Source organism: Dendronephthya gigantea, unplaced genomic scaffold (assembly GCF_004324835.1).
Source record: "Dendronephthya gigantea isolate DGI-Jeju-01 unplaced genomic scaffold, DenGig_1.0 000027F, whole genome shotgun sequence".
NCBI lineage: Eukaryota > Metazoa > Cnidaria > Anthozoa > Malacalcyonacea > Nephtheidae > Dendronephthya > Dendronephthya gigantea.
The window spans coordinates 409,411-434,330 of record NW_021163037.1 but is presented as its reverse complement, the minus strand read 5'-3'; the positions used below and the strand labels follow the sequence as shown (position 1 = coordinate 434,330).

At 36.2% G+C, this 24,920-nt stretch overlaps 3 protein-coding genes across 7 annotated transcripts in view; all 3 read left to right on the top strand.

Moving 5' to 3' along the window:
- LOC114523352 (coiled-coil domain-containing protein 158-like) overlaps nt 1–374 on the top strand; it is a 28,187-nt gene extending 27,813 nt beyond the window's left edge. For 2 of the 3 annotated variants that reach the window (XR_003687012.1, XR_003687013.1), the window contains exon 23: nt 250–336. Coding sequence is in view for 1 of the 3 variants with exons in the window: in XM_028544248.1 (XP_028400049.1) it covers nt 250–278 (29 nt within the window). In the remaining 2 variants the exon portion in view is untranslated. Of the gene's footprint in view, nt 1–249 lie in introns of all 3 variants that reach the window. The other variant, XM_028544248.1, reaches the window with a different exon arrangement.
- A 5,695-nt stretch (nt 375–6,069) lies between these two features.
- On the top strand, nt 6,070–8,308 carry LOC114523353 (DNA repair protein XRCC2-like). The gene is made up of 2 exons (XM_028544249.1): nt 6,070–6,108; nt 6,958–8,308. The coding sequence occupies exons 1-2, from the start codon at nt 6,085–6,087 to the stop codon at nt 7,768–7,770; spliced, it is 837 nt and encodes a 278-aa protein (XP_028400050.1). The 5' UTR covers nt 6,070–6,084; the 3' UTR covers nt 7,771–8,308.
- A 641-nt stretch (nt 8,309–8,949) lies between these two features.
- Nucleotides 8,950–21,717, top strand: LOC114523477. 3 transcript variants are annotated; one of them, XM_028544411.1, is made up of 12 exons: nt 8,950–9,023; nt 10,015–10,188; nt 10,754–11,083; nt 11,395–11,742; nt 12,453–12,773; nt 13,079–13,426; nt 14,058–14,378; nt 18,260–18,622; nt 18,718–18,780; nt 18,877–19,023; nt 19,456–19,674; nt 21,084–21,717. In XM_028544411.1, the coding sequence occupies exons 2-12, from the start codon at nt 10,128–10,130 to the stop codon at nt 21,236–21,238; spliced, it is 2,676 nt and encodes an 891-aa protein (XP_028400212.1). In that variant the 5' UTR covers nt 8,950–9,023; nt 10,015–10,127; the 3' UTR covers nt 21,239–21,717. The 3 variants fall into 3 exon arrangements, with proteins under 3 accessions (XP_028400212.1, XP_028400213.1, XP_028400214.1); XM_028544412.1 differs by having other exon boundaries at nt 8,955–9,023; nt 10,026–10,188; XM_028544413.1 differs by lacking the exons at nt 8,950–9,023; nt 10,015–10,188 and having other exon boundaries at nt 10,835–10,896; nt 10,992–11,083.
- Nucleotides 21,718–24,920: the final 3,203 nt, after the last annotated feature.

Genomic DNA, 24,920 nt, shown 5'->3' with positions numbered 1-24,920 from the left:
TCACAGCGCGTTAAAGAGAGCTAGACTTGACAGAGGCTATACCTATCTGGGAAGAGCAAGTAGACGGCCGAGTGGCTAAACTGAATTCTTTACAATTACCTTTAACCCGTTGTGTGCGTATACGTCTCTAATTTCTCTTTGTGTATTTACCTATCACTGTATTTGCTAAGCTTTGCATCTTTGCAATATTTCGCATTGCTATGACACGGAAATGTACATATGAACAAATTGTATTTTCTCTCTCCACAGGCGCTGTCACGAACCTAATGGTCCTATGAGATTTATAATTGCCATTCTGCTTGGAACACTCATGTTTCAAGGTTCGTCGTTACCGTTGCCTAGACCTCGTGACAGAGACGTAGAGGCACGATGGAGCTCCGAAGGCACGTCGTTTGAAAACACTTTCGAACACAAACGAGAAAAGAGATCGACTCTTGCAACGGCGAGCGCACGCGCGTCCGAGGCTCAAACGAATATCAGAATTGTCCGAATCTATCATAAATACCGTTACTTCCTACAAGTCTCGAAGGATGGCAAAGTTAGCGGAACACATAACACTAATGGCAACGGTGAGTCTGGCGATTTAAAGTTACTTTATCGTATGCAATAATAGGATTAGATGTTTAAGCTTTAATTATAACAGGAATGAACTCATTTCTTGCCAAGATTGTGATAATTTGTTACCGAATCTGGCGAACTGCCACGCATGCAATGGTTTGTGGATCGAAATTATTTTTCAACTTTCCCCCGATATTCACATCGTTTTTAGCCGTGGCAACCTGACTACCTGTCCTCGAGCCTATAAAAAGAATGATAGATCACCAATTACCACGTATATAAGAGATGAGTGATGCGGATGTCACCTGGCTTATTTCATATTACTCACGATCTTTCATGTCATTTTCAAATTACCGATCAAATATATAATTTTAAATACAAAGATAATTAATTACAAACAAACGAGCTAAAATATTTGGGCATAGAGTACAAACTCCGGATGAACCAACACCCTTGTTTTTTTCCTCCAGCGGAAACCACTCCTTTGCTTGAAGTATAAACACGCTTTAAAATTACCGATTCAAATTCACACCAGTTCAATTTGTATGCTCGCCATATATAGAGATGAATATAGAGAACAAAATGACGACATACCTCAGAAAAAGTTCGATTTTTTACTAACCTAAATTCACCTGTTTAAAGTTATGTTATAACTTGTCCGTTTTCGTTATGAGTTCTAATCAATACAAGCTGAACATCAGTGATAATATATATACTATACAATTAAAGTATTTTAGTCTTGTTTGATGAATACGATAATCTGAGTTTAAGGATAGCAATTATAGTAATTATCGATTGCCGTGCTTTGGCACTGATAATCGTAAATAATTGCATCGTTCATTGGTTGTTTAGGGCAAAACGTAAAGGTGGGGCATTATATGCAGGACACAACGCGGTGTCCATAAAAAACAAGTTTAGTCACGGCTTCATTACTATCGCTATATTTTGCCTGAATTCGTCTTCAACTAAAACCTATAACAGCAATGTGTGATTTAAAAACAAACAAAATTTTTAATTGTTTTCGCCTCAGTACGATATAAGTTTGTTATAACACGCAACGTAAATTAGCGTGTTGTTCTATTTGTTCTGCTTTCTTTTCGGCAATAAAGATTCATAATGAAAATCAACATAAACACACAATCGGTCGCTGCATGCAGCCATTTTAATCGTGAGAAGGGATGTGGCGGTCGCTATATATCAAACATATACTTCATGTAAATCTCGTGCTCTGTGGTTAGGACTGAATTATTACCTTCTCCACAGGAATCGCATCGGGCTTCTGTGGCTATAATAGTATCTCGGACTAAAAATAACGCTCCAAATTTAGAATCGGATGGGAACTCCGTGTTGAGTTTCGCCAACCGCCATGTATGCATTGTTTTTTCATGAATAGACGTAAAAACAACGGTCAAAATTAGTGACAAATAGGTCCATTTTATGTCTTCTAAATTTGTTGTATATCTGTATGAATATTGTGTATAAAACTGGTAAGAAACATCTAAAACAACTAATCTTAACTGATTGGACGTTTAACATGCTCAGTTGATTTGTGCCTGTATTTTTGCCTTTAGTTTGTGTTTTTATTCCCCTTAATAATTGAGTGATCAAGCATGCAGTCATGTTATATATAGACATGCAATCAGTGTGATGCCTCGCACATTTTTTGCAGTTGAATTCAAGCCAAAAAAGATCACGCAATCCATAATAATCACATTTACATCGGTCGTATGATTGACTATACTAACTCTCTGATAATAACTTCATAAATGGCAGTGGTATCATTGTACATGCAGTATTTTAGACACATCTATGTGTACATGCAAACAAGTTCAAAATAATGATGACTCAATTGAGTCACATAAGTGGAAATGGACGCCAAACGCTTTTTTCAAAGCACCGATAGAAGTGTTTGGTATGTGTCATTGAGGACTTCAAGGATTTGCTATACAATCATTAAGATATATGTAAATTGTGGTGACTATATAATACAAAATGCTTTTGATATGGATAAATTAAAGTGCTGCATGCACATGCATATAGGTACTTAAAAAAGATTGGTACCGTTATCCGTTTACACTTTCTAAGTGTACCAATTGCATTATTAGGTTTATTATATTAGATATTATATATCAATAGCATTAATACGTTTTTAATGAAAACTATACCTTTCTGCTAAACAGCAAATGTGCTTCTTTAAAAAAGGGTGGAATTTGGGCCATCAATGCAAATAATATGACGACCTCGTTTTGATGGAATAATTTTGACTCCCTATTTGTCATAAATCAAGTCCATCAATATAATAGATAATGTGCATGATAATATGTTTGAAGTAGAGCACTGTGAGAATATCGTTCATATATCAATATATCATTAACAATCATGGAATTGTCGCGATTCTTACTGAAATGGTGACTGAAAATGGCTCGAAGATCTCAACGACAGCATTTATAGAAGGCCGTTTATCTTGCCTTGAATCGGTTTTTGAGAATTCCGATTTGGTCATTCTGCATGTTTAAAACAAAACCTCAATACTAAGTTGATTGACAACCTTGTTTGTTTATGCCAAACTACCACAAATATAAAATGCTAATTTGAATTAATTTAAATGCTAACTATTCCAGAAGTATTTTTTGACAGGCAGCGAGTATAGATGCGAGACTGCCGTGCAGTTGCCGCGAGTATAGATATTCATGCAACCAAAATCCTCCCGACAAACGACCATCGGATGTTTAATGTTCCTTGAAAATTTTATCTATCTTGCTAGCTGCCTATAGTTCAAAAAGAGTGACTGTATGAAATTTGACAAACTTATATATTGCGACATTTCCTTTGTCTTTAATTAAACCAATTAGAACCCATTGTGTTGCATCAGGTATAAGAAAGCTCTTATCTATAATATAGTCAATAGGAACTACCCTGGCGGCAAAATCTTGTATAAGGCGCGGACGAATTGTTTTCCTTGAAAGGTGTCGGTGCGGTCAGTGTTTTCTATTCCAAAACGTGTAATTGCCAAACGTAAATCGCCAAATATTCGAGCAATGCGACACATTCAGAAAATTTGTGGTAAACATTTACACATTCGACCACACCAAAGTTTGTTTTGCTTTTACGGAATATTCGCTGAGGGAGCCAAAGTAAATAGAAGGAGATTAAAATAGTCCACAGCTGTTTATGAAAGTGGTCTGTAGAATACCCTCGAATCTTAATTTTTCCACAATGGCGCTCTACCTATAATTACTGTGGTCTCATTTTATGACTTTTTATTGACTGAATGAGCTTGTGGAGCCTCTTTAACCGTTATATCGACTTTTTCTAGAAAGGCTAATTTCGCAGTCAGTTTCTTTACTATAACTTATAAATGCCTGTTTACGGTAGACAATAAACTTCAACTGCATTTTAATGTTCTATAATTCTCTTCATCTAAAGCTTGGCTGTTTTGAAACTCCCTAAAATTTAGATCGCTGTTTTGTTTTCTGTATCTACATGACCATTCCTTAATCAAACTTTACTGAGAAAATATATTTATCTAAACTCAGCATATTTGATATTTCAATTCATAAACAATTACTTTCATTTAACGGTAATAGACCAGGGTCAAACTATGCGTCATAGCTATATTATACATACGTAGAAAAATAATCGTTAAAGCGCAAAAATATCATCTGGATAACTCAAATTCTTTCAATTAAATCAGTCATGAATGTCCCACTTAAATTTTAATATTCCGTAAATTCATTTATCCACTCCTTTTCTTTAGTTTTGTTCCGAATGGAAACATATGGAACAAGTTTAGTTCGTTTATACAACTTAGCTGCACGACGATACGTCGCTATTAACATGAATGGACACGTCATTACAGAAGTATGTATATATTTATATTAAGGCCGTACTATGACATCTGCTAATTTAATTCATCTTTTTTTATAGCAAATCAGTCCCCTCTTCCATTCATACTAATACATTAACTGCATGTCGTTGTCAGTCACATTGATGCTGAAGCATGCAAGTCTAGCTTGACCTGTTGAAAAGCAAAAATTAAAGACTGAATTAACAATCAGATTTACGACAATACGTAATCAGACTTACGATAATAGCTAGGAATGCACTTTTTATTGCTGGCCATACTGCTTGGGACTGCCATTTATTATACACTAATGGCGCGGTCTATGGTTATCTTAAGACGGAATTTACTCCGAAGTCGTAATCATCACATATATTTTTTCTGTTTTCCAATAGAAGCGAAAAGGTCAGAATTCGTTATTCCACGAATACAGTCTTAAGAGTGGTTATACCAGATTCTCATTAGCGAGGTATCAAAGGGATGAGTGGCTACTTACTCTTAAAAAGAATGGCAAAGTAAAAAATGCGAAAAGAACTAGTCCGGGAATGAAAGCAACAAATTTTCTTATAATGTAAGATGACAATATAATTATACGCATGTGTATTTTAATAGTAATTCTTCAGTAATTATAGCAGCCCCTAATTTAGGTATTTTTATACGGGATTTGCAGCTAAGGTTACTGTGTTCTGCACCAGGGCTTCGCTCCAAAAGGAAGGCTCACGAGTGCTGAACGTTATTCAGTTTTAATTGTAAATATTTAATATGAAATGCATACGTTATTAAATTTTTGTATATAAATTTGAGCATATAGATACGAACAACATAAGAAGTAATATATTTGTGTAATACATATAAGGTATTTATTGCATTTGTTGATATCAATTTGTGTGTAATTAATATGACTGTAAAGGAGAGGGAACAGTGGAGTCACTTAAGCCGGAAAATGTTCAACTGTGCCTGCTTGCACGCACAGTTATATATATATAATTCTCGAAGGCAAACTTTGATACTGTAAATATATAAATGATATCCAGATATAGTAATTGAATTAATATGTTACTGATAAATTGAATATGTTGATTTTATCAGTTGTTATATACCTCGTTATATACCAGTTCGATTTATCATAGTCATAGAATGTCGTTGAAGTAAAATATACGCGGACTGTGTGCATTATGAAATTTTTCGACAACGCAGTCGAAGTGGGAGGAAGAAGCTTTTATGTAATGCTTGTGGGATTGGAAGTTCCAAAATCAAACGTTCCTGAGTCAGTGCTTGCCATAGAAATAATACGGCCAGCAGCGAAGCAGGACCCCATTTTTCCGTATTATGATTTATGTACCGTTCAAGCAAGATCAATCGAAACTAGGAACAAATTAACAAAAACAAGTTCGAAGACAAGCTTTTCTCTCAGACAAGCTCACTTATGGATCTCGCTCGTAGAGACCGCGCACAAAAACTCCCTCGCAGTAGTCTGAAACGAGGAAAAGTGTCGTAAATACGCCATCTCCGAGACAATTTTTTATGAGGGGGGATACCAGTACGCTGGTGATTGTATTCTATTATTTCTATCCCACAGAGTAAGTATCTATTTCTTTCTTGCTCCATTTTTTCCTTACTCTGTGCGCTGCTTTCTAATAGCGGACATCAGTAAAATTGGTCAGCGTCAATGTTCAAAAACCAATATGGCCGCCGAAACAGCAGCAAATGTAAGCAATTTTATCATTTTATGTTGAGGTGTTTAAATATTTGTGTCTTTGTGAGTATATTTTCTAGTCTAGTATATTTTCATGTTACTATATATATTTTCTAGAGTGCGAACTTTTATTTCGTTTGCATAATAATGTTTGTAGTATACCAGCATTTACTGTTTTGAGTGTTTTCATACCTTTAAGCTTTAATTATAGGCAGCCCAGGAAGCATGCGAAAATTATGTATGCATATTTATATACTATATATACTATATATATTATATATAGATGTATATACTATATATACTATATACACATATAATATATATAGTATATAAACATGCATACATAATTTTCGCATGCTTCCTGGGCTGCCTATGCTTTAATCAGTCTTGTCTGACCATTAAACACACAATTTTTTTGCTGAATGGGAAATTTGACACGAAAATTGTTCCCCTAGCTCTCCACCATGGTACCAAAAATTGCATAGTGCCAGAATTTTGATGAACATTATTTTGTATTTTTGCTCTGTCTAAATCATGAAATAATCAGTATGCTTATGTCTGCTTATGCTGAGACCTGAGTATCAATGAGACAAAAAGTTACATGTAAACTTCAAGTTTAAGTTCTAAGCTTTGTCACCAAGAGAATCAAAATTAACCATAAATAAATCAGATGGTCTGGAGAGTCGAGACATGTTTCTCTATGGAAATATTTTACAGTATAACAGTTAAATAATATCAGTTATTTACTAGAAGTAGTTCAACCAGGTTTAGAGACATGGTTATGACCGACGTTTTAAACTTAGAGGGTCTCTAAACAACACCTGTTTTTCTTTATCCCTGCGAATTCTTGCTTTCAATGTAGCTGTTTGCTCGTCTTGTACGCAAGGGATTGTTGGATGGGCTGGATAAGAAACTGTTCCGAAGTATGCCTCGCCCCATCCAGGTGAAGGACGTCATTGAACTGTATGGGGATTCAGGCTCTGGAAAAACACAAATATTGCTACACTTGATCGCCAACTGCATTTTACCAAAATCATGGAACGGCATAGAGCTTGGAGGGCGAGATGTTGGCGTAATATTTGTAGATACGGATTTTCATTTCTTTATACTTCGTCTCGTTGAAATATTAAAAGAACGCATCAAGTCCTGTATTTCGGATAGAACTTTGCCAATGGCAAGCGTTGCCGACATGCAAGCGCTGATTGAATCATGCCTTTCCCGTCTGATTGTCGCAAAATGCAGCTCCACTGAGGAGCTGCTGGAGACTGTGAGGAATTTGGAAAAAATCCTCAGGGAGAGAACCGATATTTGCGTGATGATGATTGACAGTATCAGCGCCTTCTATTGGCTGGACAAAAGTGCCGGTGGTCACAATTATTACGACCAAGAAAAACATCAAAGGAGGCTTATAGGGCTGCTAAGACGTTATGTCGATAACTACTTCATTGTCATCATCGCAACAGTACCAACTGTCTACCGCAAAGATCTTAGATTTGTACAACGAATGGAAGACTATATATACATGTGTCGAATGTGGAAATCGTTTGTGAAAATTGCATACGTAGTCTCACGTACGACAGATAAGAATTCGACCTTTCTTTTAAAACAGATCAGGCCGTGGGTTGGAAACGCTACTGTTAACTTTGTTATTGACGGAAGTGGTGTGCACTGTTGATGCTTCAGAGTTCATGCACTGATTCGACACTACAACTGTCGCGTGTGAAAATGTTCGCAGCATTCATGGTTGAAAAAAACAATAAACAAATTTGAAATCGTTATCAACTTCACCAAACAGCTTAAGAGCGAGTTTTTGTAGGTTTTTATTTCGTTAGTGGTTATGATATTCGTTAAGTAAACAAAACAATTCTGAAGAGTGAAGTTTTAAAAACCGAGGGTGCATGCATGAGAAGGGTGTATCCTTTTCAACATTGGCAAATGACTTGTCCATAAGGTTCAGTCTCAACAGACAACAGTTAAAGCAACCTCGTACCGAGGGTCTTTTACCCTCCGCTCCACGGCCACGAAACTACCCTGGGTACGAGGTTGCAATTAATCTAGTTTGCTTTTGGCAACATTTTGGTAAGTCACTTGTAAGTTGTAACTGCCTAATTTTTTCTAATTTAGATTACAAGAACAAAGCAGTATACATTCATATTATAGATATTATATTGTACAAACATACGTATACATATACATCTATATTGGACGTGCAACCAGAACACGATAATCGCTTAAAATTTTGTTGTTGGTACGACATAAAAATGCCCTAAAAACCCCAGTATCCTAAATATAGGCGAGTTTTCTCAAAGCATATGCATAGGGAATCTTAAGATCTAGATCGGCTAAATTATGGCTTAATGTACTATTATGTTTAATTTTGAGAGTGTTGAGTGGACGTGAATCAGCAATGAACTTTCAACAAGAAGCATGCACATAGCATTCACTGGCAGTACACTAGTACCAGTTTTCCGTGCGCGAAACATAGTAACGTTGTTGTCTTTATCATCTTGACATGTGTCTTGGGTTTGTGCTATATTTCTCGGATCAAGAACATTTTAAAACGTTTTTGACTAACTTTTTAATTATTGGAGTTGTCACGTAGACACATACTGCCCGTGCCGATTATTTGCGCGTGTCGATTATTCGTCCATGTCGATTGATCAGTTTTTTAAAAAATTGCAAGTGTAAGTCGACCCCCATATAGCCCTATCGTGACGGCCCGTCAAATACGCCACAGAGACTGAGCAACTTCGTCCGTTTTATTTCATCTCCAAATTTTGCTAGTTCGTTAAATTGCATTAATGTGAAGTAGCGTAGCAAAGCCGCCGCTGTTCCAGAGTCCAGACATCACAACCGCTGCTATAGAGGTGGACTATGGACTCAGTATCGTAGCGCTGCTTGCCTGTTCCGATCTTCGCTTTATTTAAGGTGAGTTTGACCCATTAGAATATGTATTTACAACCAATCATAGGCCTTAACCGCTCTTGTTTGAGTGATACACGTTCCGTCTGAAAAAACGCGTCCAGATCACGTATAAGTAAGCCGGAATTTGTAGATGAAATTTGACCCAGTTTTAGCTGTTTGAATGCTCGGTATTGTTGTTGTAAGTTGAATTATCATAAATAAACGCTGACAATGTCAACAAAGAATTTGTACACTGCCCTAAAGCTTTATAATTGGGATATATATCATCAAAATCAGGCACTTTTTCAGCCATGCATTGTGTCTGCTTAGTATAGTGCTATCTCATGTCTAGTTATTTTTTAATTCCGCCGTATACAAATATTACCTAAAACCGTCAGAGTAATATGCAAAATTCTTCGCCGGCATGCAATCGCCGCGTAGCTTAATGATATGAATTATTCTCTAATAATATGAAAAAGTCATGTCAATGATTATTAATAATGATTATTAATATAGTTAGGGAGCAGTGCCGTAACTAGAACGATAATTGGGGGGGGGGTGTTTATTCATATATTCAGTTCTGCCCGACGGGTTTCTTTTGTAAGTGCAATAGCTTACAATAGAAATCCGTCGGGCAAGACTGAATATATGAATAAACACCCTCCCAATTATCGTTCTAGTTACGGCCCTAATAGGGAGTCGTTTAAAATGACAACACTCCTATAGTCTGTTTTTTCGACCAATGATTTCGACAACATAAGATATAGCGAACTAGCTAATAGCGAACTCAGGACCACAGTTGTCAGGACCAAACGCGATGTGGCAATTAATTACACCATATGATTAAACAAGCTGCTTGTTGTCAATCATCGATCCGCTTGCCGCAGGGGAAAACTTCCCCGAAGAAATAAAATTCTCTCTCTGTATGTGTTTTAGTGTCTTCCCTCAATTTTCAAATTTAAATTTTCATTTTTGATTAGATTACATCAGTACAACTTATTCGTTCTAATTTCAGTTTTGCTTTAGGTACTCAGGCGATCACCCAATTTTAACTGAAATTTGGCTTCAACCGCAGAAAGTTTTTTTTCTATCCTGGTATTTCAAAGTTTAAAATTCATTGGGATCAAAATGAATGCTGTTATATTCTACTTTTGCCTGATAGTCGGTGTTCAAATGACGCCCGTGCAAGGCGAGTGGAGCTTAAAATTTTATTATTAATATCAATAGTCCTCAAGGCTAAATTTAAACAGGTCTGTTCCTGTAAAAAATATGACGTTTTTCAATCAAATTTTTGCATGCTCGTCTTCACTTAGTTTATTCAGGTCATGCTATATTTGTTCTGAAACCATTATCAACAGACAATTTATAAGAATAGCGTAATAATAACATTCAACTTTTCGGACCGACTGTAAAGCCTTCTCATCGGTGGTGAGTGGTCGATTATTGGGGGTGTCAGAAATGTAGTTATGAAGAATGCATGACAACTCCAGCCCCGTTTCCACAATAATCAATTTATAGGTGCGGCACGGCTAAAATTTGTACCCACGTACCCAATATCATTAGTACTCAGACTACCAATACAAAGGCCGGGCACAGCCTGGTGAAATGATACCTATTTTAGTCCTGCCGTGCCAGTAAATTGAATGTAGTGTAAATATAAGACTTCTAACGTGAAACTCAAAAATAAAACACTCGAGAACATTACCGTGCGCAGAGTAGCCTAAAAAATCTAAATAAAAACACTTCTTTTTTAGGATCCTCGTGTGACGACCGATTTGATAATCCGCAAGGGGAAATTACCACACCGGGTTTTCCAAATCGCCTGGCTCTTAACCAATCACTGTGTCGATTCCAAATTGACGTTGGTTCGGGTAAAATTGAACTGAAGTTTGAGAATGTAAGCCTTCCTGATGGTTACATTATTACGTTCGCCTCATTTTTATACATAATTGGTGAAAATCGCCTAGAGTCGAGAAACTTCTATACTCCCAGGCACAAAATAGACATCTCATTTATCTATCCGGGAAACACGTCAAGAAACAGTTACACAGGGGTGAAGCTTCGTTATAAGCGAATTCCCGCAGGTATGGTTTTAAACTCTCTGTGGTTTTGTATATACCAACCAAGCACCATATATGTTGTGACCATGTACACAGCCGTTAGGTTGTTAAACAGGAAACCAGGTACCTCAGGAAACCAAGGTGCTTTATAGGTACAGGTTTACAAACTTGTTTATAACGAGAGGTGGATTAGGAACAAAAAGTAACCCAGCATCATTCCTCATTATGTCTAAAGCATAGTCGAAAGCTAGGCAAAATTTTTTTAAAGATTTTAAAGTTCATTTTCGGAGTTACCGTTCATATTAAATTCTATTATTTAGTCGTCTTCTTTGCAGATACTTGTATATCAAACCACAAATCTCTCCATTTCGACGTAGAGATCCAGAGTCCAGGCTATCCTAATAATTATCAAGCTAATTTAACCTGTGAATACTACATAGATGTTTACAAAAAGAAGAATTTTATCCAGATCGGCTTCATAGATATGTCCTTCGGCCCGAATGATGTTTTCACAATGTACGACACTAACGACAATAGCATTTTACTTGGTCCACTTACCGGTCCAAGGGATGGAATTCAGATGAACTCTACAAACAGTTCTTCTGTGAGGATCGTTGTAAATGCTAGTTCAACTTCTAATGGTGTGAGAAAATATGCGTTTGTATTTAGGGAAGTTCTACAAGGTAAAAATCACTGAACAGTCAGGTTTTATATCTCACTTAAAATTTCCTTTACTGTTCCTCGTTTAAAGACATGTGTTTCTAACACATGTAAAACCTTAAGTTCCTCCTTGTCTACGTTTGCGCCCCTTTGCGCTTGCAGTAAACACATTCTCTTATAGCATGAAGAAAATTCCAATTAAATTAGGCAGATGAATTTAAAGGTCCAGGTTATACGTCGCATTTTGGTCGCGTCGAATGCAATTAGAACAATAGATAATGAGATGATAATGAAGTTTAATGATTATAATAACTTAGGCCTTAGTATTTGTAGATCAGAAAACTGTGCACTCTTCAATCTTTTCTCACGAACATAGCATGCATGTAGACATAACGATTCCTGAGTTTTAATATATATATGTTATTTACAAGATTTGAGGTCCGTATAGGGAAATATTTCCCAAGGTCTCAAAAACAGCCCGAGGCCGAAGGCCGAAAGAGGCTTTTGAGACCGAGGGAAATATTTCCCTATACGGACCGACTAAACTGGTAAATAAAAGTTTTTTTTCTTGCGGTCCGAATTCATATTTAACGTTGGCTCTGTGCTTTTAAATCTCGCGCGGTCCGTACGGCCTCATACGGACCGCTCGAGTAGCCAATCAGATTGCAGGAAACGCTGAAATATGAATTCGGACTATACATATACCCGAAACGTGCTATTCTTTAATTACTAGGCACATGTGTAAAGGAGTATTATAGTGATGTGGGGGTGGAGCAGCGTGTTTCCTCCGCAAGAGAAACTTGTCTGCACGTTGTCAGGTCCAAAAAGGATACTTTTCTTCGGTTGTGGTTTGAATCACTCGTGATATCTCCCGAAAACTTTGTCGTTGTAACACTAAGAAGTTCCAGAGGAAAAATCGACACTTGGAACTTGACGTCGAACGATTTGGGACATTATAGGAGAAACTTCGAGGCGCTGGAAAAGGGAAATTGGTTTGAGATAGAACAGACTAAAAACGTCTCATTTGATTTAAGGTTTATGTCGTACAGTAGCGGTACGTATGGATTATAATGATGTATTATTCGAAACCTAATTGTTCTACTGTAAAATATTTGAGGTCTGAGGTGGTGTACGCTTTAACGAACGATAACAATATTAGGTTGTAATTAAAACGCAAACAGACAAACTTAGGCTCAAATTAAAGCTATAGAAATAGAACCCCTATTTTTAAAAGAGAAAATGATCAAATCACATAAAAACATCCCCAATAATATTTATTAATTTTGCCGAACAGATAGCATTCGGCTGCCATCTTGAAAATCCCAAACTCACCTGCAATTCTCTTATATATAACAACAGGCATGTGCCCTTTCTACAAAGAATCGGAAAGTTTTGAGAGCGGTTTCTCTTCGCCTGGTTATCCAGACAATCTTCCTAGCAACAGCAGCTGCGAGTTTTACTTCACAGCCCAAGACGAAACAAAGGTGGTTTCTCTTAAATTCAAGGAGTTACTGCTGTCCCCTGGTGATCTCGTCACAATTTATGACCCAACCCGGAACAGTATCATTGCAAAATACTATAGAACAGAGCAGTTACTCGTTTCTGTAAAATCGAAAGGTGGCGCCATTCGCGTGGTCGTTAATACATCAGGTAATCAGACAACGGTCGGACGACGATTCTTATTGGATCATAAAGCTCTATCTCCAGGTAAAAATATAAGCACGTTTGCCAATAATAGTATACTGTACTATAACATTGCTGTTCTAATATTTTTCCACATTACTGCTGATGAAATGGTTCCGAATTTTGCCGCGCAAGATTGTTGATTCAGCGGTAGTGACAAGTGATCTTGCAGTTTGTTTTTACTAGTTTGCTATTACGTTTTCTGATTCAATATTTTGTTTTGTCACCACATTATGAATAACTACAGTATATAACTCATAAAAGTTTTACTTTGTACTTTGAAACAGTCAACGAAAACATTTCTTCTAAAATGTTTGCACAGCTTCACGACACGTGTGAATAAATTTCGCATTACGGACAGCAGCATGATTTGATTATTTTTACATACCCGCGACAGCATGATTTAATTATTTTTTTTTAAATATCGCCAGATATGTCCTATGAAAAGCACGAAAAAAATAGCAGCATATGGTTTAATCTTGTGATAATAGAGCGAGATGACCAATTTTGTAAAAAGCCAATAATTGCTGCTTTTAATTTCAGTCTTTTCAATACATTTACTCTCAACGCCACATTCCAGCTCATATATTTATCTGTTAATCCACATTCTATATTATCTTATTCAATAATTTGTTTTTACTTTGCTTTTTGTTAGACGTGTGTCTCATTGAATACGTGGGGAGAGCTGGCCAATTTTCCTCTGTCAATCGTTCGTGTGAATTCAACATTTTCTATTCTGCTGCAATAGAATTGACGTTTAAAAACATCAAAGTTCCTGAAAACGGCACCATTGAAGTGTTCCAACGAACAAAATATCCGGTCAGAAATGAGATTCTTGGGACTATTAAATCAGAAGATTCTGGCACAACTAAATATTTTAGAAATACAGGAGGGACCAGCGGTGAAAGGCTTATATCGATTCGTACTAATGGGGCAAGTGTGATGTTTCGTTTGAACTTCAAACCTTTTGTCTCGGGTAAGTTAATACAGTATAGGCAGTGGCGTAGTCGGAACAATAATTAGAAGGGGGAGGGGTGTCATGTCGTTATTATTTGTCACTTTATTTATTTATTGAAATTGAATCTAACGAGGTAAACACGAACTTATGGGTATCGCTGCATAGTGAAATGCAGAGAACTATATCAGCGCTACCTTTGCCGATGTATGCTGTATTAATTATTATTATTACAAATCTTTAGAGAGGGTAAACATTTCAGTGTACAAGACACTGTTGTTATCAATATGTGCCCTCTCCATCCATTTGACTATCACAGGATGGGTTACACAACCATACAACAACCTACACAATCTTTCAATTCCAACCGAAATTCTTGTGGTGGATGATGAAAATTTTTCTAACAGGACTAAAAATAGGGACTAGGATACAAACTCACTAGCTTGGTTAAGTTGCATTTGACCTCTTAAGGGATTTCCTTAAAAATATTATCGATTGAAAAATAGAGAGCTCGACGAAACGTGATTAAAGGCTCCAAGGCTAACGGCTTGGGGTTGAAAAAACAGAGGCTTGTTAATTGTAAGGGCTAGTGTCGCAGCTCCTCGCAAGAATGATTTTCATTGGCTGAACTTTACAATACATTTCTGTTTCAACTATGCAATAGCATATATAGCTTCGTTCTGTAGAAAGCAGAGAAAAGTATTATCTAATTGCATGGACGAAAGCTTCCGAGCGCTGCGACTTGTCCCATTTTTAAGATTATATCGATTGCGATCGGGTTGATCTGTATGACAAGAACTTTAATTTAGAATCGCAGTAAAAGATTCCCGATCAAAACAGCAACTGACTACTCGCATCTTCAACTACAACTCGCGTTATTACTAATGAAATACGGGTTGTAGGCGGTTCTAAATAAAATGAAAATCATTCATTGTTGTAGTCTGTAAGCTCTATTACATATCTATTGTATATCTTCGCTGGAACAGCGCCATCTTCAACTAACACTATAATACCCTCAATCGTTCGTTCAAAACATTTGTACAAATAGTGAAAATCAGATTGGCTCCGGCACACGTAAGCTAACAGCTTGAGGCTCAAAAAAGTCGGCCTGGAGATTGGGACACTCTTTCCCAAGTCCCCTCTATTATCTAAGATCCTTCAAATTATACTCTGCGCATTTTTGAGCCAAAAATCAAGGTGAGATTCCACGTTCCTGTCTTCCTATATTGATGATGACAAATTTCTTTCTCTTTCGTGCAAGTGTTTGCAATCGTGCAAACAAGCACAGTGAACTGAGTGAAGTGTCCTCTATAATTACAGCAAATGACGTTGACCTCTTTACTGTCACCGAGACCGGTTGTGTTTTCATATACTTATAATAATATCACATTTCCACAGTCCTTGGAGTGGTCTACTATCTCCCTTGGTGTGATAATAAAACTCTTATGAGTTACATCCAATCAAATTTTTGATAGTACTCTTGTCATCTTTCATAACGCATTTACTTAATTCTTAGCTGGTGACTTTAATTACATTAACTATAGAGATTTGCTCATTTAACTTGAGACAATTAGCGAGAGACCAACACGTGGTCGAAATACCCATTATCTGGTTAATCTTCGTAAACAACCCATTTAACTCTTACTTCCATTTGGACTTCTCTCGACTTGAGTATAAGGCTAAACAACGCTATCTTGATAAATGCCAAGTCGAACAATGCGGAAAATCTTGTACTTAACAGTGCTCAAAAAAAGTAAAAAACCTCGCTACATGAAATGTATATTATCACACTTGTCAAGCACCTCACGTACTGATTTCTTGCTCGAATGGGTGAAACTTGCTTTTATAGTTAGTTGCTTTTGACGATATCAAACTAGAATTAGCTTATGTCAACCCACGTAAAACCACAGGTCCCGAAATACCTTTCCGAATTGGACTCTGAGAGACTTTCCTGATACTTTAAGCCTTCCGCTCTGTTCTATTTTTAACACATCGATCGAGTGGGCTTATCTATAGAAACAATATGGAAATCTCCTGATGTCGTACCCTCCCCTAATACTCAGCCAGTCAAAGACGCCGCCGCTGAGAACAATTTCATGAACCCAATTTTATGAGACTACAATTACATGAGCCCAATTTTACGCCGATTTCGAGCGAGATTGAAGCGAGTTTTTCAACTACAATTAAGTGGTTACAGCTTCAACTTTGTGCGCCTGAATGTTTATTATCCAAATTGGTTTAAATCTCTTCATGGAACAAGATTATTAGTTCCAGTATGCTTATTAGATTGTCCCAAAGCATTTAACCAGGCTGAGTATCCATCCCGTATATTTCTGAACTGGATTAGCTATATCGCATTTTTACCTGGTCGCCATATGTCAACGGTGCAGTTGATAGGATATACATCTTGTTGGATCAATTTTAGGACAGGTGTGCCGCAAGGGACATATAGCTTGGCCAGTATAATTCTTAGCGTGACTAATTATTTAAATCCAGCTGAAGATACTATCACACTTTATCAAACATCAATGAGTGATTTCATGAACACAACTTTAAATAGAATTAAATGGGAAAGTGATTAACGGAATTGAAACTTACATTTAATCAACGATCAATTAACAACGAGCCTGTTTCAGCTGTGTAGAAAGTTCAACTCTTAAGTATTACCATCACAGATAAATTTACGATTTCTTGCTTTATATTAATAAGTATAATGTTTACAACACGAGCGGCTGTGTTGTATACTAGTGCCCTATATAGTCAGTTTGTAACTGATTTCAGTGATCTATTCTAATCTAGCATATCTATTCAAATCATATTGATTACAAATTCATTTCACAATTTGTTTACAACACTTGTAAACATTACTTATATAAAAGCAAGAAATCGTAAGTTTATCTCTGATGGTAATACTTAAGAGTTGAACTTTCTTTTTTTATGGTCGTATTTTTCCAATACAAACACTGGTGTTTGTAACTGATTTGCATATTTAGCAATCTAATATGTATGGGGTTCCCAGGATGTGGATGTGACCTAATTCACGAAATTTGGTTGGGTATAACCTCATTAATTATTCATGATTTCACATGTCTATACAGGGTGTATAAAAAAACTGCAACCCACGTAGTATTCATGTAAGTTCGCTTCTATTCAATAACAAAAGATCGTAGGTCCCTGCATGGGAATTATTAGGGTTTCTTTATACACCCTGTACAGGGTGTCCCAAAAAATCGCAAAACTATTGAAATCACCCATAACAATGTAATAGCTAGAATTTGAATGCCTAAGCACCCTGCATGTTGGGACCCACAAGTGCATGTATAAATAAATGTTTGTGCATAATGAATGACAGTAAAATTTGTTTGTATACCCACAAATGACAGATATTACCAATATGCTTTACAAATATGGCTAACAATATTTAAATTTACAACTTAAACACCATGACCTTCGATGTCCTTAATTTTCTAGCAAACTTTAAATTTTTGTAGGCCTATATATATTTAACGTTTTATAAATTGCGTTAATCCCACGAGCAAAAATTCGCAAACAAATTTTAGCAATAGGTGGTTTCAATAGTTTGGGGGTTTTTGGGACACCCTGCATGTATAGTAATCGTATTTACTATTTGTATCATATATATGCACGAATTTGTAATTTAGAAAGTCAACTCAAGGAGAAACTCAAGGCACCATTATATTAATATCTTAACGGAGTAAATAAGCAAAGTTATCGTTCTTTATCTTTCTACTCAAAAAACAATCACCATACATGTATACAAACTTCGGCTTGATAATTCTTCATATCATGTTCAACCTCATTCAATAATTGTTAATTATCATTTGCTTGCATGAGAAACCGTGCAAGATATTTATTTAGATTCGATTCAATATCTTTTTCAGATCGCATTGTAACCCTTGGCGGTTCTAATGGCACCTTATGTTCTCCATATTATCCCGAAACATACCTCCGAGGGATTATGCAGATTTATCACGTAATAGTTCCTAATGGGCACGTGATGTTAAATTTTACTGAAATGCAATTGACTAGCGGACGTTTTTTCAACGACCTTGTTACAATCTACGATGGCAACACCACTTCCGAGAAGGGCAAACTGGGCGGGTTTGAAGGAGGAACCCCATCTGTCGTTCCTGCATGGTTTCTTAGTTCTAGTAATATCATAACCGTTAAGTTTGCTTGCGTTGAAGACGATGCTTTGAGAAGAAAAAATCGATTTAAGGCTTCGTATGTCACGAAAACCCAAGGTAAGCTGTCCAGAGAGTGCTATACTTTATAGTATAAACAAGATAACTCACTTTAGTCACTTATACTCGTATTTTATATTTACATACATTTGAAGTGAAATACTGTGATGCATTGAAATGGCCAAATACGCATCCCGAGCGGAATTTAACATTGCCAGGTTGGATGCTGCCTGCTTTATGTGTTGTGTTTTTATTGCTCTTACTATAGCCTTCTTCTTACAACAACTTTACATGGTTTTCATATATTCGACTAGGACGAACAACGAAGTATTTCTGTAATAAGAATTACCTCAATCCAGACTATAAAAATATCTTTAAGTGGGTGGAACGAAAATGCAATTTTGGTGGAGACTGGAACCAGGGTGATACGTTGATTTGTAAGAGAATATGTCCAAGACTTGGTAAGTGCACTTGATGAAAGCCAGGTGATGCGATTGTTCGAAACGTTTAGCTTAAAGGACATTGGTGACGAAAATTTTTATTGCCCTTTTATATCATATGTAAATAATGTACCTATGGAATACTTAATTTCCCATTTTCGCCTTTCCAGCAGTTTTTGATTTTCGCTAAAATTAGAAGGAGAAGTTCAAAATGGAAAATAGTATCTATTTATTGAACAAGTTATTGAAACAATTTCATTTTTGTTGGAATTACATATTTAATGGCTAAGATGTAGGTTCACAGAACGTATATAAGAATATTTTAAATCTTTAGCTTATCCACCGTTCAAACTGAACGCCTTTCGAACAATCCGTCGCTGATAAATAGGGCTTGTGTGAATGATACGAATTAGAAAGTTTAACTTGTTCAACGTAAGCTGTTCACGTATTTAGACGAAAAGTTAAAGGAAAATTCCACCCTGAGATGGAGTTATTCTTTCACCTATGCTCGCGCCCCTCATGATGGGACAAACGTAAGGTTTACCTGTGGATTTGGTTGGGAGTTAACCGGTGGTCCTGAAATAATCACGTGCACGTCACATGGTAATTATTCCGCTTTTCCTCCAACGTGTAAGAAACTGCCAGATAGAAAGAAGAATGAAGGCAGCTCAAGTAAGTTCGGTTACTGTGGTACATAAACTGCATGCATGTATAAAAAACCAAAATATTTACGAAGAAAATAAGAAATTTATGTTATGTGATTTTATAAATCTGGCAATATTAGCTATGTGTAAATATAAATCACATTCATAAAGAGGAAAGATGCTGCACTTGATGGTTGCTTGTATTGAGTGGTTTCTGTTGTCATGCATGGGGCCGGACGTAAGATCTAAAATGCGTAAATGAAAAGCATATATAAGCAATAATCAGTCACTGCATGATCATGCATATTATTATTAAGCAATTTGATAGAAAAGGAGTTTCCTAAAAAAGGAGTTTCGTTATATTCGCTATATCCCATCGGTGTATTGACTTTAGTGACCATCCTCAGGCAGGAACGATTTTAAAAGTGGTGTTAGCTATACTGGCTACTATCTTGGTATGAATTAAGCAGGCTGTACTTTCGGAGTGATCGGGGACACCCTGGATTTGCATATTTCCGACCACTATAAGTACAGTATTTGCAAGTCACACAAGCTGAGGTGGCTGTTTTCTCAGTGAACAAAGCACAAAAATAAAGATCTAACGAGAAGTTCTAATATTATTTTAAAAGTCCATACAGTATAGGACAAATCAAACATGTTTGTACATGCAAATGTGAATGCAAAAAACCATTCGCCGATATGGAAACGTTTTGTTTCTCAGATCAGCTGCATACATGCGATTATTCGGAACTAGGTCTTTCGGCAATGTTTTGCAATTCTCCCAGTTTTGACTTATATGTCGTATATTTAATACTTCCTTCGTTAATTCCCCAAACAAACCGTCATATAATAATTTGAAACAGTAAAGGAATTAGGCTAAAAGAAATACTTCATAAATCATAACTTATAATCCCTGCTTCTTGGGCCATGAATTCTGACAACAGTGATATTGCCAGTCCTAGAAAGATGGGGAGTGGGTGGTGGAAAAGTGATATCGTAATGACTAATGACAAACGCAGGGACCGCGGAACTTGGGGACGGGGGGGGTAGACCCCACTTTTTTCATAGACAAACAATTATTATGTTATTTATGTATCGGCTAAAGTTTTGCGTGCGCGTCAAATTCTGTAAATAGGCAGAAATTGCCTGAGTTGAAGTTGTAATTAAAATAAAGAATTCTGCAAGTGGAAACAGTTGCTTTGTGACTAATTATTTAAGATGGCATATAAGTAGAATTGTTAGTATTAGGAATATAGCCATTGCATATTTTTTAAAAATTTTTAGTGACCCACTCAGAATGCATGATAAATTTAGACTACTTCCCATACTTCTACACAGAACAAACCAGACTCATATATAAGCCACATTTTCGCGTGAAATATTAATATTGCAATATTTAAGTCGATGTTTCAATATTGTATTTTACATTTCCTTCAGGCAATGCTTGGAAGTACGGAGTAGGATTTGGTAGCACCGCATTCATTATTGCCATTGTGATTGCTGTATTAAGGGGTTGCTTCGGTTGCTGCTCGGTTTGTGAGTCAAAGACCGCTAGTTCTAGTATTCAATTGGAAAGTATGAGCACGACCTAATTGTATTTTAATATATATAATAACAAATTTATGGAGAAAAATAGATTTGCAGACAACTCGCTTAAATTTTTCCCTATATATTTTGTCCTTATATATCGCTATTTATATGGAAAGAAATATTATAACCTGTAAAATCTGTGACCTATTTTAATAATTCTTAGAATAACGGAAATATTATATTCATGAACTAAACCTGGTTATTTAATTAACGTTCACAATTAGTTGATTAATATTATGATCAATGGACGACTTGTGCTTTAGACTAAATTTCTTACCTCGGCGGTAAAAAGGACATTTTCTGAAAGAGCTTTCTAAAATAAGTAAAACTGCCAAGTTTGACTACGAATTGTTGTAAACTACGGAAAATATAGCCATGCGAGGTTCACGAATATGTTTACTTTTGTCTTACGGCCGGAAGCGTGTAGCTAATTTTGTTACACATTTCCGCACGTAATACAAAAGTATACAAAATTTGCCAACTTCGCATGGCTATATTTTCCGCATTTTACAAAATTTCGCAGCCAAACTTTGCATTTACACTAATTTAAGTAAGATCTCTCTAGCTGTGTAATTTATTTTCTTCTAGCCATACTTCGATCAAAAATAAGTCTAAAGGCAAAGCGCAAATCGTCTATTAATTGTTTTAAATGCATGTAATAAAGGATAATGGACTAGCATGATAGGTTAACGTAATCGCGTATTTATATAGAGCCTTAGTTTTTGAAGAATTCATCATACATGTATATAGTTCTATACTGTTAGTTCTGAAGATGTTTCGGGCATACAAACGAAAAACATTCACGTAAACTTATATTTTATTAATATTTTTTATCGCACTATATCCTTGTTATATTGCTCCCATCATTACTCCGAACCTCTGTGTTGCAGTAATGCATGCCCCTTCCGGCTCGACCTCCGGATCGACCTTGATCTCATCATACAGTATTTTTAATGTTTTGATAAACAATTAACTGGTTTCAACTGATATCATTGAAAGTATATATTATCCTGTAATTTTCAATAACATATAGTTTTGTATAATCGCGTGTGAAATTTTTCACCATTGATTATTGGAAGAAAAAATGTATATTCTTTTCGACAAACGTGACTTCAATATTGTCCATGAGTATGTCAGGACAAGCCTGGTCGGAATGCAATAGATGTGATGTCTGTCTGACTGAGATGAACGATTGAACGTCTTCTTTGAAATTCGTTTGACGGTTTAAAACGAGAATGCGAGGGGATTTTGCATGCATGTATTTCTAGTTTTTCAATAAAATTGATCGCTACTGCACGGGCCCACGATTGAAATATTCACACAGCCTGACTGGTCATATCGCAAGCAAATGGTTTTAATATAAGAATCAATTACCGTATTTCATTAACACCAACCCACAAGGTGACTCAAATTCATTAAAACATGCCTCACACATCTGTTTGTTAGATTATTATCTCTGGTATACCCCTAAACCAGATGATATATGTTTATACCAAAAGCTGGTGCCAGACTTCGGCAGCACTTTTCCCCACGCGAATTATCCGAAAATATGATTTATCCCACTGATTAGATCAAAGTTTTTTTCTTAAAAATATCTTGAATTCTCGGAATCACTCGTTGATAGCAAAAGGATGAGAAAAAAAAGTCATAGTGCTGGAATAAAAAATTAGGTGCCTGAATTTCGAATCATCTTCGAGATACAGATCTAATCAGTTGGATTTGTATTTTCTAATAATTCGCATGCTGAAAAGTGCTGCCAAAGCCTGTCACGAGCTGGTCCACTTCAAACGACGTAGTCCAAACAAAACGGCGTCGTTTTAATCGTCCAAGGTCGCGCAAAGACGTCGAAGGAACGTCAAAAAAGTTCGAATCGCAAATCGAATCGGCGTTATCGACCTATGAAGTTTAAAAGATGATAGAAAGCAAAAGAGCAACTGGGGTAGTTAGAACAGCTTTAAGTTGAAGCATTTAACGATATCGCGGTCGTTTTATCAACATATTTTTAAGTGTCTGGTGCCAAAGATTCCGAAGATAGTTTAATGCATATCAATATTCTCAGGGTAATTTTTTATGACAAATCTTTAAAACAGAAGTACCTAAAGTCTTTGACTGGAATACTTGTTTTATCGGATTATCCAGAATGCTAATTAGATCTTGACTTTCAGTAACTTTCTCAGGACCAGTATATTCAGCAAAAATAGCTAATTTCGAAGGTTTTCTATTAATAGACACTTCAGAATTTTCTCTCGGGCAACGAAAACCACTCGACTATTATTTTTGTGCACTGATGCAAATTCGGGTCCAACGCACGCATACTGTTCACCTTGCGCATGTCTTCAGCGACTATCCAACGTTTTGAGTGTTTCAAGGAGCTAGGCGGTACATGCATTAAAAATAATATTCATTGGGCATTAATATAGAGCCCTGAGGTACGCCGCTGTAATACCATTTTTTCTTTAAAAGCAAAGCTATTTATTGCGCACCTACTGCGACTTGGTAAATAAATGACTGCATCAGTTTCCGGCGATTCCAAAATATAGTCATTTTTCTAATGCGATTTTAAAATAAACAAGAAATTGGTCCTTGGCTATTACAAATATCAAAGACGTCACTATCTCTGTGCTGTAGCCAATGCCACAAGGTCGGTCGGACATCAATGTTTGGTTTTGTTAAAACTGCTTATAGAGGGAATAAAATTATATGATACGCCATGTATAGATGGATTGTTCATAACATTCAGAATTGTCGGAATAAAACTGTTCTTCATTGAACCAGTTTCCATCAAACTATAGACAAAAGCCATCGCAAGTCTAACTTTTGAATCATATGGAAAGGAAAAATGAGCTGATCGAGGGGTTCAAAACTCCATGAATTTTGGAAACAATTCGATCATATACAAAATTACATCATTGGTCTTTGATGATGTCGGTGATCGACAAAAGCTTAGACACATGTATATAAATTCTAATGATTTTAACATTTTAACATCAAATAAAACAGCAGCTTGCATCTTGGCCTAACTTGAATCATAAAACGGATTTTTACGATACATAACATAAATTCAAATGTTCATGTAGTAGTAATAATGCATAATCGTTTAGGAAATAGGAAGGCTGTTTCTCAATAAGCCCGGACCTCTTATTATGATGTAAACATTTATTATTATGTTACAAGCAAACCACATTAATCATTTCCTCCGCGACATTTCACTTTTTTAACTAAATTAACCATTTCCTGTTTTCTATATTTCAGAAGTTAAAACTTTTTCCGGCCTTTAAAATTTTTCAAAACGATTTGTGGATTGGGATCGTACTGACAAAGCGTTATTTCTAGATCATTCTAGTGTACCAGTGTTATTCCTGCTGATTGATGCCAGGAAGATTGACTTAGTGAACTACTTAACCTCTTTAATTAAGTATTTTTTAAACCACGAGTGAGAGACTGAGTGTTAGTGTGATAAAACACGAATTACGAGGGAGTGTTTTGAATAGCCTTAAACGTCTCATTGGCGAAATATTTAAAGAAAATAATTTTGTCCAGTGTAAGAAGATACAAGATGAAGTTTTACAAGAGGAAGCTGTGTAGCGGCTTTAAATAACTTCTTGTCGAAGATTCGACCTAAGGGTCTTTGACGAATACCGTATACTTAGCTAATAACACTAATGCACTATAACTGTCTTAGCG